Source organism: Sitodiplosis mosellana, unplaced genomic scaffold (assembly GCF_009176505.1).
Source record: "Sitodiplosis mosellana isolate CC-2019 unplaced genomic scaffold, AAFC_SMos_1.0 Smas_scaffold_15, whole genome shotgun sequence".
NCBI classification, from domain to species: Eukaryota; Metazoa; Arthropoda; class Insecta; order Diptera; family Cecidomyiidae; genus Sitodiplosis; species Sitodiplosis mosellana.
In genome coordinates, this window is record NW_022595257.1 from 114,881 (window position 1) to 129,112 (window position 14,232).

Sequence of the window (14,232 nt, forward strand, 5' to 3'; positions counted from 1 at the left end):
CGAGAGAAAGACGAAAAAATAAAAACTTTTACCGAAAATGCGATAGAAGCCTCTCACATTTTGTTTGAAGATAGTAATCGCGTTTCTTTTGCTTTTCCACGGCATATACGATCGACCGTGGCTGTAGAAGAACTGTGTGTATCGTCTAGTCCACATCAACGGGGATGTAGCTCAGATGGTAGAGCGCTCGCTTTGCATGTGAGAGGTAGAGGGATCGATGCCCTCCATCTCCAAATTTTTTTTCTACTGTTATTTTCAATTTTTTATTCATTGATTTCATTATTCTGGGTATGTTGACGTGATTTTTCACCAGAGTTATTTTTTTTAAATAAATTCCCATTAGTTTTCATTACTGTTATTGTTGTTCATAGAATTCATTCAATTTTGGATTGTTATCACTCATTTTCATAGCAATTGCTTTAAAGCACTCTATGACAACGATTAAATAATGTCCGGCATCTCCATGGGTGTTTGATGCTTTTATTCATTTCAATCATTTTCTGAACGTGTTGACATTATTTATCTCTAAATAATCTATAGGTCGAATCAAATTTTTAGTTATTGAATAATTTGATGTATGGTCGCAAATATTTAGGAATCCACAGTGCGTTACTTTATGTTGTTTTCAATGGAATACATTCCATTCCAGAATATTTTCACTCAGTTAAATCAAAGATGGGCGTCTCCACTTCCGAACAATAAAAGCACATAAATACGATATTAGATGAAAAGTGAAGGGTAGTTTATGTCTAAGAGCATTTAGCTCAAAAGAAATGCGTTTTACAGCTTATCGTATATGCCGGTTTATTCATGTTATGCTTATTTTATTCGCAGTATGCGGTGCCCATCCATTATAAGAAAAAATTCAATGTCTGAACAACAAATACTTATGTGATGACTAAAAATTCAATGACAATATTTAAGTTTGATTTTACGTCCAGCTCCGATCAAATTGATGCTAGTTCCTGTTCTTTGGTTGATTTGTTTCAGCCTTTCGCAGAATTTCGGCGGCTTCACCTGCGCACAGTTTTGTATGAAATAACATTTAAAATCATATTATACAAGTATGACAAATTTGCGAAATGCAAAGATTTTATTCAATTTGCAAATTGAGAAAAGTAGTCATTTACATTGGCTTGCTACGTTTTGTAACGTAAAATGTGAGGCAAAATGACGAAAAAACCAATACTATTAAACTTTTTACTTGCATACGACACTCAAAACATTTCGTAAGTCTCGTGCGCTCCCTTATAACAACAAGTCTACGCAACTTATTAATAGTGTGGTAATTTACCATACATTCTGCTCCATACGCTCAGAATTACCCAACGAAAAATTGTGAATTTACCCTGAAAAAGATTTTTTGGAAAAGTAAAGACCCTCTTTTAGGTCTCCAGATTTTTTCCCTGTGAATTTTTATATGTGATTTTGTTTGCGTGTATTGGTATTGCTTCGTCGTGTTGCTTCACATTCTTTGTATAATGTGTGAATTGGCTTGGGTAGACATTGTTCACTCGTTCATATTTACATGCGGTAGACGATGAACCATCTCTAAACAAATGATGGCCAATTTTTTTTTGAATATTTTACCTGTGGCAACCATTCTTGGTGTCTTCCCCTCAACATCTCTAGCATAAATATAAGCTCCTTTTTCAATGACAATTTCCACACGATCTGGGTTGTAAAGCGATCAAATCAATAGAATGTTGCGGATATCACCAATGTGCGGTCTTGTGTTCGTACTCGTCTGATATCTATGGTTGCTAGTGCTGTTGACATGATATTTAATTTTCATTAGCCCCTTTTGAATTTTGTAAATCATTAGAATATTATTGAATTTTACTAGCTGCTGAACATTAAGTATATTGTATTTTAACCGTATCATATCAGTGTTTAAGTTTTCATGATAGTATTCACGGCGAAATATTTTTCGAATGGCTACATTTTGTGCTACTTGAAGATTGTGTATGTGTCGCTATTGGTTGCTGTGGGTTCCCATACAGGAGATAGGTAAGAGAGATGGCTGTGAATCATTACATAATCAACCCTCGTTTTGGCCGATTGATGTACATTATTACCAAGTCGATTCATTACAGAAGCAAAACCAATTATTTTACGGCAAATGGAGTCAATATGGAGATTCCATTTAAGGTTTTCTTGAATTGTAATGCCTAAATATTTGAAGGTTTGAACACGGTTTAGTGTTTTGTTGCACATGGCAAGGCAGCAGCATAATGAAAAGGTGTCTTGTTATGGCAGTCTCCCAAATCAAGATTGGCTCCTTTCGTATTGAGAAAGTCAACGACATTCGAGTGACCTGAAAAAGAACACCGATCAATGAACAAAATCCAAACAATTTCTTGTTTTGTGAAAATAAATGTGCATTTTTTTGCCGAATTCCACTCGGAATTGTTCAATCTTGTCAATTTCATCGTTTTCAATTTTGGTCGTTCGAACGCTTATTAAACGCTAACTTTACACGTTTCGAAATTCGAACGAGCGTTCAATTTAATCTCCACACCTCAAACGTTCAATCGACGTGACGAAATTTCGACAATTTCGTTTGGGAGATATCCGTAAATCGATTCGGTTTGGCTTCAAACTTTCTGAGGTTTTCTTTTTTGGCGATATAATAAGATTCTGAAAGTTTCATGCCATTTCATGCTGATCGCATTTGCACAAGCTTAATTTTGGTCCTCAATTTTTTCCAAGGAAATTTCGACAAATCCATATTTTGTTAGAAAGTTCTTGAGTCAGCAGGTAACATTTTTAGTATCTGAAGTGACGCTTCGCCTGTACTTGCCCTTCTCTTTGATTTCTTCCGCGCTTCGGAATAAAAATAATACGGTAATAAAAAGAACAAATAAAACATAGCACCAAATCAATAAGAATAAGCTAATGAGTGAGCTACCAGCCAAGCGAAGTGATGCCGCAAACGTAGAATAAACGTTTTTTTTCATACCAAACATGGATATGAAAAATACTCGATAATTGTGACGTCTAACAAATGTAACTTCAGAGAAACCGTAAACTGTAAACAAAAATTCTGTCCTTATATCGCACGCTGTATATGATTGACGATTATAATTGATTGGATGATTCTCCACATCTTATCGAGCGATAAACGGCTCGGGTCATATTCGTTTGAAATTTTCGTTATTTTTGTTGTCAAAATGCTATCTGTTGGCCGTGGGTCAACTCTTTTTCTTATCAAACTCAAGGGCTTCGATAAAAATCTAGTTCAAGAACTGAGCTCTGAAAATGTCAAGAAAAAAACAAAACTTTCTCCTCAAGATTGCTTTGTGAACTGTGAAAATGAAGAAAAAAAAGAAACGGCCCTAGTGATTATTGTAGAGCTCGTCGAGATGAAACAAATTGTGCTGAGACTTTGGCCATAGGACAACTTCTGTGACGCCGAGCTCGATTTGAAGGTAAAAATGAACCAATGGAAAAATGTCCATTTTTAAGCAAAATACGGCGTTGGTGTGTCGAGCTCGATTTGAAAATGTGCGTGTCGTCGAACTGAACAATTTTGCCCAATATACCAACCATAAATTTTCATTCTCATGGTACATAAAAGTCAACTGAACTTTCTCTAATTACTTTTTTCCTTGATCATATGAAGCTTTGACCGTCCAGACTAAAGTGTCATAACGACGTACTGGAAAGCTGAATTCAGTCCCTTTAACTTGATGGGAAATGCAAATATTGATTAGATAATCACCAAAAACGTCAATAATTCCGACCACACATATTTATTCGAATCCAAAAGACAATATTTCATTACTAAAACGTCAAATATATGCTTGCAAATGAGTGTCTTACAACCGGGTACATTCCCCTATGTAATTTTTTATCAATTTTGTACCAATTTCCATGACATATATCGATATCGAACGAATGGGATGACATATTCGAAAACAGACAATTGATTTGAATCCTACAATTTATCTACAATCAATTGGACCCATTCTTAATTCGAAAAAAATTTGATTTGTGGGAAATACGTTTTTTGACCAAAATTTGAGTATTCCAGTTTTCGAAAAACTGGATAGCCGATTACTCGAAAAAAAAATTGTTTCTTCATAAAAAAGTACACTAAATATTAAAATATTATCGCTCAATTTGTATTTGCATCCAATACCATTACATTTACTGTGCACATAAGAAAGGATAGGAAATCATTCAATTTTTTTCGGTCATTCTTCAAAAGCGTTAGCATTTGTCTCATTTTAACGGTGCATGAATGACATTAGAGTTTCCACTGCGCTAGTTTCCAATCTTCTTCCAGGCTTTGGGTTGCACTCAGGTTCTCACCATACAGGCGTTGGATTGCCAACACGTCGTCTTCACACAACTGTTCGATTCCATTATATATACGAAACATAACTCCTCCCGCAGCCTCTGAATGATCTAAGCCCAACGCATGGCCGATCTAAAATGTGCAAATTGTATTAAAAAAATTTGAATTATGATTGTTCTGAAGTACACTGAAATGTTTAAGCTGTGGTAGGGGCATACCTCATGTGCTATTACATTCAACAGACTCGTGCGATCTGGGTCAAAATCGGGAAAAAGCATGATTAATGAATTCATATTGAAGGGCATAGTAGATTGAAAAGAAGGAACTATTAGAACCATGCACTCGCATATGAACGCTGCACAGAGTTCCACAGAGTTTGACAGACTCAGTTACAGAGATTCATATACGTAGTGTGCGTTTGAGTGAAACAGCACATCTATGTGCAGTACCGTTCGCGCGTATGCGGTGTTTGCATCTCTGTGACTGAGTCTGCCAAACTCTGTGAAACGCTGTTCACCGTTTATATGGGCTGTAATGAGATGATTAATGTATTTGATTGCATATTGCATAAGCAATATATCGTTAAATTAGATGTAGGCCATATATGGGACATGCCTTATTCCCAATAGATCCTCAATACAAACAACTTTTGTTCTACGGTTGGGTCAAACACCAGACCCGGGATGACCTGGGACGATTTTGTAGCAATTTTTTTCTCTATCCAACAAAATATGGGGTCGACTCTGAGTGTCTCACTTAACACTTTCGATTGGTCAAGATAGCATGAATTTGTTGACACTGTAAAATGACTAAAAGTCCTGAAAAATCTGACGAACTCGAATCTAACTTTGAAGCCGTGTACCAAGTACTTGTATTGATTCATATTCATAGATTTAAGAATCGTTCCATCCTATGTCTGTCTTTGGGCCAAAACTATACTTTTAGTTGAAAAAAAGCAATTCACCTTTGTTGAATCTCTCTTCAAAGTTCCAGTCCTCATCCAAATCAAGATGTATGTACGCCATTTGTTTCCTAGCGTATCTTTTTTCTTTTGGCGGGAATGTATGAGCCAATACACCTCCTGGACCATTAAAACTAAATCCATCACCATGATCTCCTCTAAATATGAAAGCAAATATATTAGTGTTGACTGTTGATGATGAATCAATCGCCATGAACCGAAAATGGTCCTCACCTCGCGAATTTAATCTTAATATCCGCTGCCCAGAAGTAGGGATTTTTTCGAAATTTGAATGGCGATACATCTGACCACAATGACAACGCTGTCTTTAGTATTCGTTTCATAGCCTGGTTACGCGGATCGCCTGGAGGAAACGCCAATTTAAGCCTTGAATACATTTTGCGAAACGAAAATTGAAGAATATTTTTTAATAATATTAAAATCGCATGCGTAATTTTGTGTTCAATTTTCAAAATCATCCCGATTCTTTTAATTTGGCTGGCTAAGCACTGTGCCTTCATAGTTATGAAATGAATGTAATTTTTGTCAAATTTCTCGAATTTTGGACGACAAATTCCAGTTTTATTGGTAGTTATTCGCTCTAAAATTACGAAATAAATAATACCGAAGTTTTCAGTTGTAAGGAGTGAAAAGAGCCTTTTTAAAAGTCTAGTAATACATAAAAAATTGAGCCACATCAAGAATTTCATTTCCACTAAATGTCAAAACGGCGATCGGCATAACATTACGAAATGAGTTTCGAATCTTAAATAATAACTTATTCTGAATTCAAAGCGACCTAAGTTTTCGCACGGTACTTGTCCAGCCTTTGTGCACTCTAAAAAAACCGCATCGGACTATGCGAGAAAAAAAAATTCAATACTTACCAATAAGTTAGATTGGTTTTATTCCATTGGTAGCCATTGTATGCGTACCGTCGAATACGGTTTTTAAGCTTTTCAACAGGCAATGGATCAATGAAAGTTTTCTGAATCACTTGACATGTCTCACGGTTTAAGAAACCACTTTGCGATTTATTATGAACCTGTTGCAAAAATTTAATGGCATTGTTCAAGTCTTTGTCTTTTGCTGGTATCCCCCTACCATCAAACTCAGATCTCCTCAAATAACAATTTTTGAACAAATAATCCGTCTGCAAAGAATGAAAATAAAAGCGCATCATCATTTTAAACGCATGACGAATTCATATGTATATTCAAAACATTGTCTTTTCAAAGAGTGAAAATTGACCATTTTTAAATGGTTGTTCATGAGTCATGAACAACTGAAAATATTTACGAAAAAAGTCAAAATATTTATTTATTTATGCACGAAAAAACATCGAAATATTTACGATAAACCAAAAATAAGCTGAAAATATTTACGATAAAAATAAGTAGAAAAAACCTTATATTTTGAATATTTCTTGGCATTTTCGACAGTTGAGTATTATTCGAAGTTGTTACAGAAAATGATAACGTGTTTAGCTAAATTTTCGAAAGGGAATGAACGTCGATTGTCACGCAAAACATTCTTGTACATGGAAAATGAACGTTCGACATCGGTTGACGTAATTGGAGCAAATTTTAACGCGTCTATTTCAGTCTCCAAATTAGAACGAAATTCAAAGTGTCAAATCGAGTCGTTCGAAGCAATTAGTTATTAGTGCGCGAGAACGTTATTTACATATTATTTGATGACTACACATTTGCAAATGCAAGCGATCATTCGATCAGCTGATAAATAAAATTTGTAAACGTCTACACAGTAATGTATACACTGAATACTGTCAAAATAGCACATATTGCAGAATTGCAACTTTTGGTTTTGATCAACTATAAGTGAGACAATTCGATACAATTCCATTATCTTCGATTTGCAAAGTCATGTAGAGACGTGCAAAGTGCATTTGCAATGTTTTATCTTGAAATATGACTCATGTTCTATTGCAAAATTTATGTTACCTACATCTAAAATATTTATCATTGCTTGAAAAATACTCAAAAATATTTCTGAAAAGACGTCAAAAACCTTAAAATATTTACGAAAAACTCGAAAACATTTATTTATTTTCAAAAATGGCCAAAATATTTATTTAATTTAATTTATTCGGTTGCCCTGTTCATGACGTTCATATCGTTTTTCATTACTTTTCGAATGTTAATTTTGTGTTGTTTTTTACGTGCAACTTCGTAGTATTCATTGGATTTTGCTTCAGGAATTTTAGTCAATTGGAGTATTTTTTTTAAATAAAAATATATAAAATGGATGATCGTTCAAACGGTCATATGCTAAGGATGTTTTGTTTCTTTTGTGGATTTTCTATTTGCTTACAATTTGATCTTTGGTTATATTGACACATCGAAATCCTTCTTGATCATCATCACCATGAACATTGCTTTTCGAAGTCAGCAGTAGTAATCCCACCAAAATGAAGATACTCAATAAGTTCAATCGGTAAATACACTTGCGCAGTGGCATCGTATTCGTTTTTACACATTTGAAATTTTCAACAATTTTTACTCAATCCAAAAAAACATTTGGAAAAGAAAACTGAGGAAAAAATCTGTTTTTTGTTTGGAAATATTAAATTTTACGGCAAAATAGGCCTACACTGTGAGCTCTTTAAATTGAAACTGAACTTAATGAAAGGACTGAACAAACTGAAGTACTCAAGGCTCAACTCAAGATATATTTATAGCATAGTCTTTCGCCCACGTGAAATGTAAAAGAAACATCGAAATACGCAAATGAAATGACGTTCATTCTGGAAATGACACACATCCTCTGCCTTTAAAATCACAATACAATATCGTTTTCGTCCGGTAATTCTCAGATAACAATTTATTTTAGTCGTAAAATGATTTTTCTTCCAAGAACTTGACATATACTTTCTTATCTTATATACTTTTTTTGGAATGATAAATTGATATTTTTTTCAAATCATTTGAAGCACAATAGATTCAAACAAAGATTTTGGGGGAAAAATATTCAGACAAATGACGATGCATTTGATTTATTTGAGAACACCATATAAAAATAGTTTATCACATTTTATGGAAGAAATGGTAAATGTAATGACGCACATTTTATATAAAGTAAATCTTATGTAGTTGATTATTATCAATACAACCATATAGTACACTGAAGATCTCGTATCAGTTTCGTGAAAAATGTAAAATAAAAACGAACATATATGCGTTTTTAAGCATATTTTGAGGTCGAATGAAATGTCCTCTTCATAAAGTATAATTTTGTTTCGATTACTTTCTGAAATGAGAAAAAGCTCTTCATGTCATCAATTGGCCCGATGAAGAAAAAAAATATACAGAAAAAAGTTGTAAGTTACCATGAATTGGTCTCCCAAAACCGCAACCAGAATCAAACAAACTAAACGGAGAGAAAATATCGATTAAAACACAATGAGTGACTGAAATCTCAAGTATTGTCAAAAATGAAAATTAGAAAAAAATTATGGAAAAAAAAGAATTAAGAAGAGACTCACCCATCAATTGCTTAGATATGTTTATAGTCGAATCACTTGAACAATAACCTAGGGGGTAAGAACACAAGCGCTTGAGACGAATCCGTACGAATATTTGTGAATTCGTGTGATTCTCGCTTGTTCATAACACAGATGCACATGTCTAAATATTTAAATGATTAGACGATCTAATCAAGAATTCCAAGATACCATAGATGTGGAAAAACGAGAAAAATACATAAAGAGTTGAGTCGCACTAAGAAATTCGTTCCTTTCAGAAATGCAAAAAACGGCGAATGACCACCAATTTATTGGATTTCCATTTTTATTTTGATTTTAAAAAAATTTTTTACAAATAATTCTGTATTCAAAATTATGTCGAATGAAATTGTTGCAGGTATTCTTTTATCTACCGTTCATCCACAATTTGAATTCTGAAATATTCTGATAGAATACTAAATATGGTTTTTATCAAAACATATTTATTAATCGTTTTCATTTATTACTTTGAGTAAAAATCCAAATTGTAATTGATTGGACACAGTAAAATCGTCAATGCTGAATAAGTAGAGGGAATTTTGAGAAGTTACCAATACATTGGAAGCCAATTCTAACGATCATAAGCCAATACCAATAATGGCCAAATGTACACAAACCTGTTTTTGAAATGCAAATATTGTGCAAAGCTATTTTATTAGATGTAGATAAGACACATTCAATATGATTTTGAAGAATTTTATCATAATTAAATTACGCTAGAAACACTTTCTATGAACGACGATTTGGCGAAGAATCTGAAGAGATGTTGAAAACATGAGAAAGGTATCATCCAATATTGAATATTCAACACTCCTTAAAATACGCTCAGCACATTCATAATTGACGATTTTATTGTGTTCAATCGAAAATTCGTGAAAATATTTGGAATTTTTCCAAAAATGTCCACAAAAAAGGTCATTTCGTGATTTTTTTTGAGATTATGTCGGCAATTTTGCTTATTCCGACCAAAATGCTAAGAATTTTTGCCGATATTTTGCATAATATGTTGTATTTAGTTCCATCCTTTAAATATCAGATGATTTTGTATCCATTTACAATCACTTTTGGTGGAATTTTCCATCATTTTCCCACGTATGAATCGGAGCCCATATGCCATGGCCGATTGGCCGTTTTCGGGGCGTCCAACAGCTATACAGATAATTGTAAAAATGCAGAAATGCTCTAAAGAGCACCCAAAATAATAAATAATATCAATACAAATCACAAACATGTCAATAGATCGCATTTATTGCATAAAACTGTGAGTGTGTCTATAATTATTTCGCACTTTCATCACGCCAAAAACAGAAAAATCACCAAAAAATAGAAAATATGAAATCCTTTTGGGTAAATCTCTTTGTGATGTATTCGTAAATGGCCCTTAGTAAAATAATATAATGAAACTGCGACAATATTTGCGTTTATTTTTAAGGATTGTGAAACCACCAAAGTACGGTTTGACCTATTTCGGGGATTTTATCAACCTTGGCATTATTTTGCTGCAGCTTTTCAACGGTATACATATGACCTAAAATATAGCACCGGACAATGAACATAAAAAGATCAAATCAATTTTTTAGTGAAAAAAAAAAACATGAAAAACCTTTTCCGAAAGCGGAAGAAATCGGTGTCTGTCCATCTCGGTCTTCATTTTCGAGATTGGCTCCTTGCCTGATAAGGAATTCAACGACATCAATGTGATCTAAATAACAGAACAAATCAATGAAAAATATAAGAAAAAAAATCATATTTAGTGAAAATAATAAATATTAAACATTACCATTTGCAGCAGCCAAATGAAGAGGTGTCCGCTTGTTTTCGTCTATAGGATCAACTGTGGCTCCTTTCATGATGAGCATTTCAACGACATCTTTGTGACCTAACAAAATAACACAGATCAATGAAATTGAAAAGAAAAATCAAATTCTCATTTAGTGTGAATCGACGGTAGCAATTGTCAAACGTAAATTCTCAGTAGCGACAGTAAGAGTATGCTTACCATTCTCAGCAGCAAAATGAAGAGGTGTTTGTTTAATGTGATCTTCAAAATTAACATTGGCTCCTTTCGTGATAAGGAATTCAACGACATTCTTGTGACCTGAAAAATAGCCCGGAAATCAATGAAATAGATCAAACCGAATTCTTATTTTTACGGAAATATATATTCAACATTACCCTTCATAGCAGCATAGTGAAGTGGATTCCGCTTAAGTTTGTCCGTCGAATCAACTTTGGCTCCTTTCTTGATATAATTTTCAACGGCCTCCAAAAGACCTGAAATAAATCAATGATGAAGATTCAATCAATTCTTAATTTAGTGAACATGAATATCGATGGTTACCTTTCTCTGCAGCGTCATGAAGATCTGACCGGCCTGCTTCGCGTTTATTGTTTACTAAAAATTGAAGAAAAAGAACGGATTAATGAAGTGAAGCGAAAGAGAATACAACGAATTTATCATAAATTGAATTAAGTTCTAGTTGATTTAGCTAGGATTTTTTGCTGGATCAAAAACATTCAAAAATAAAACAAAATCGTCTTAAAAAATGACGATTTCGTCTAAAGGAAATCGTTCCTTTTTTAACAAATTCGTCTAAAATAATTTGTTTTAAATGACAAAATCATCTAAAAATGTGACAATTTTTTCTTAACAAAATCGGGTTTTAAAATAACAAAATCGTCTAAATACGAGCTTTCTGGCAAAATTGACGAAAACGCCTGAAACCCTCCAAAAACATCTATGGACAAAATGTTTATTTAAAGTGACAATATCATCTAAAACACTCTCAAAAATCACAATATGATATTTTCATCCTGAAAAAATCGCCTGAAATATGCCAAAAACGAATATGAACAATAGTTCATTTAAAATGACAAAATATTAATCCGAAATCCCAATTTTTTTCAATATCTTCTTTATTAATACAGAAATAAAGAAGAATATAAAATTTATTTACATCAGTCGTTTGCAAATGAAAAGATACTCTCCGGATTGGAAAGCCATCTTCAGTGTATGTCTTATTAAATTCACTGGGTATGGTTTTGATCATATCACTTTTTGAAATCAAACTAAGCTCAAACGCAATGTGTTGTGAAGAAAAAAAATAAAAATAATCGAATGAATATTCGGCAAATGTGTGTTTTCTTAAAGTAAAAAATAAAGAAGATATTGAAAAAAATTGGGATTTGAGATTATTTTGTCATTTTAAATGAACTATTGTTCATAGTCGTTTTTGGCATATTTCAGGCGATTTTTTCAGGATGAAAATATCATATGAATTTGTGATTTTTGAGAGTATTTTAGACGATTTTGTCATTTTTCCAGAAAAATTGTATTTGGACGATTTTGTTATTTTAAAACCCGATTTTGTTAAGAAAAAAATTGTCACATTTCTAGATGATTTTGTCATTTAAAAAAAATTATTTTAGACGAATTTGTTAAAAAAAAAGGAACATTTCCTTTAGACGAAATTGTTTTATTTTTAGACGTTTTTGTATTTAACCTATCGAAAATGCCTTCATACATCAAACGGTGCTTTGTATATGGAATGGTAAGAATGAAATTTAAAATTGAAATGGAACTTCAAACTTACCTCCCATCATTCCTGTCATTGCTTTGGTAAAAAACCCAGGTCCACCTTCAATTTGCTTCATGTTGAAAATTGTGAACGAATAAAAGATAATTAGTTTGAATCAACAAAATTGAACGAATTGAAATAGAAGGTCAATTGATTTTTGGAACTGAAAAAAACTATTTGCAAAACAAAAATGTCGAGTAAAGAATACGATTCCTTATAATTTATTTCTTTTTTCCATCGTTTTCGAAAAGTCAATTTGTATGAAAAATGAAAAAAAAGCCCTTCATGTCATCAATCGACCCGATGAAAAAAAAAATATACAGAAAAAGTTGTAAGTTACCATGAATTGGTCTCCCAAAACCGCAACCAGAATCAAACAAACTAAACGGAGAGAAAATATCGATTAAAACACAATGAGTGACTGAAATCTCAAGTATTGTCAAAAATGAAAATTAGAAAAAAATGATGGAAAAAAAGAATTAAGAAGAGACTCACCCATCAATTGCTTAGACATGTTTATAGTCGAATCACTTTAACAATAACTAAATTTCCACTAATTCGGTGCCTCATTTATAGTCAAAAATTAGATCTTGTAGACTTGTCATCGTTATGACACGTACAGCAAAACAAAATTCCTTACGACTGAAATCGAAAACCGTTTATTTGAAAACATGTTTTTAATTCGTGCTTCTTGCGTCAATTCTCGCGTTTTGTTATTTTGACAGGTGCAAATGTTTGGATATGCAAATGAACTCGTATTTACGCAAGGGAAATTGCGCATGAAAACCACATGAGTAACAAATTTTTCTAAAAATATTTTATTTTCGAACTCAGTGAACGTGTGATTACGTGCAGATGCAGATGTCTAAATATGTAAATGATAAGACGATCTAATCAAGAATTCCAAGATACCATAGATGTGAAAAAACGAGAAAAATACATGAAGAATTGTGAATATACCTTAATTGGAATACTCAAATAATTTGACTCAAAAATGAAATATGGTTGGTTTCTCCAAAGGTTCATTAAAGAATGAATTTAATTTTAAAACGGTTTGATTAACAAGTTTAAACAATAATGAAATGATGACAACCGAGCTGAATTTGCTAAATCGATCGGTTGATATAAGTTGATGAACTAAAACTGCTGATACAATGAAATTGGATTGAGTTACACACAAAATACTATTAAGCTCTTTTTCTTTTTACATTTGTAATTTTCTTTTCAAAACTGTTTTAAATTGTTTTATATTATCATTCAGAGGATTTATCGAATCAAATAATCTATTGTATGTGGTCTGCATTCTCGTAGATGGACAATATTTTCCATAGTTCAATTTTTTTTAGGTGGAATGAATGTTATGTTTGTTCTGTTCCGATACTGTTTATTTCTTAAAACAAAATTACCATCAAAAATAAAAATTGGATGCAAAACATAGTGGAGAACGCACATGTCGTAGTAAATTCTTTTTTGTTCCAATGTATTCATTTGCTGATGCGCTAGTCTGACGTCGTATGAGGCATATGGTTCACGTATTTTATGAAAGACATGCTGTGTGAATGATTTTGCACTCTTTGTTATTTCTTTTTTTTTGTGTAAGGATTCCAAACAGTTAACACTATGATTGTTCTTGGGGCACCCAGGGCCCCCAGCGAACTTTAAAGTTGAATAAAAGTACTAAACAGTGTATAAACCAACCGGAGTTAAGTCTCATTGTATAGATTGAACATTTCTCTACACGAATGAAAAAAAAACATATGCATATGTGTGAGTATGTGTAAAATACAGCCTGCCGCAAAATTTGTTACGCTGTTGTTCTTGGGGGACCACAGGGCCCCATGGCTATTTTATATTATAACTGGACTAT

At 32.9% G+C, this 14,232-nt stretch overlaps 2 protein-coding genes and 1 non-coding gene across 3 annotated transcripts; 1 reads left to right on the forward strand and 2 right to left on the reverse strand.

Annotated features, from left to right (window-relative positions):
- Window positions 1–160: 160 nt before the first annotated feature.
- On the forward strand, window positions 161–233 carry Trnaa-ugc (transfer RNA alanine (anticodon UGC)). Its single transcript has one exon. It is a non-coding gene; the product is annotated as a tRNA-Ala (tRNA).
- A 3,872-nt stretch (window positions 234–4,105) lies between these two features.
- On the reverse strand, window positions 4,106–7,909 carry LOC129568030 (matrix metalloproteinase-2-like). The gene is made up of 6 exons (XM_055445540.1): window positions 7,599–7,909; window positions 6,152–6,417; window positions 5,499–5,651; window positions 5,268–5,422; window positions 4,522–4,556; window positions 4,106–4,435 (listed from the first exon to the last, which is right to left on the reverse strand). The coding sequence occupies exons 1-6, from the start codon at window positions 7,743–7,745 to the stop codon at window positions 4,253–4,255; spliced, it is 939 nt and encodes a 312-aa protein (XP_055301515.1). The 5' UTR covers window positions 7,746–7,909; the 3' UTR covers window positions 4,106–4,252.
- Window positions 7,910–10,059: 2,150 nt separating this feature from the next.
- On the reverse strand, window positions 10,060–12,929 carry LOC129568064 (26S proteasome non-ATPase regulatory subunit 10-like). The gene is made up of 9 exons (XM_055445590.1): window positions 12,861–12,929; window positions 12,706–12,746; window positions 12,381–12,435; window positions 11,129–11,182; window positions 10,963–11,061; window positions 10,787–10,885; window positions 10,568–10,666; window positions 10,391–10,489; window positions 10,060–10,315 (listed from the first exon to the last, which is right to left on the reverse strand). The coding sequence occupies exons 1-9, from the start codon at window positions 12,877–12,879 to the stop codon at window positions 10,215–10,217; spliced, it is 666 nt and encodes a 221-aa protein (XP_055301565.1). The 5' UTR covers window positions 12,880–12,929; the 3' UTR covers window positions 10,060–10,214.
- Window positions 12,930–14,232: the final 1,303 nt, after the last annotated feature.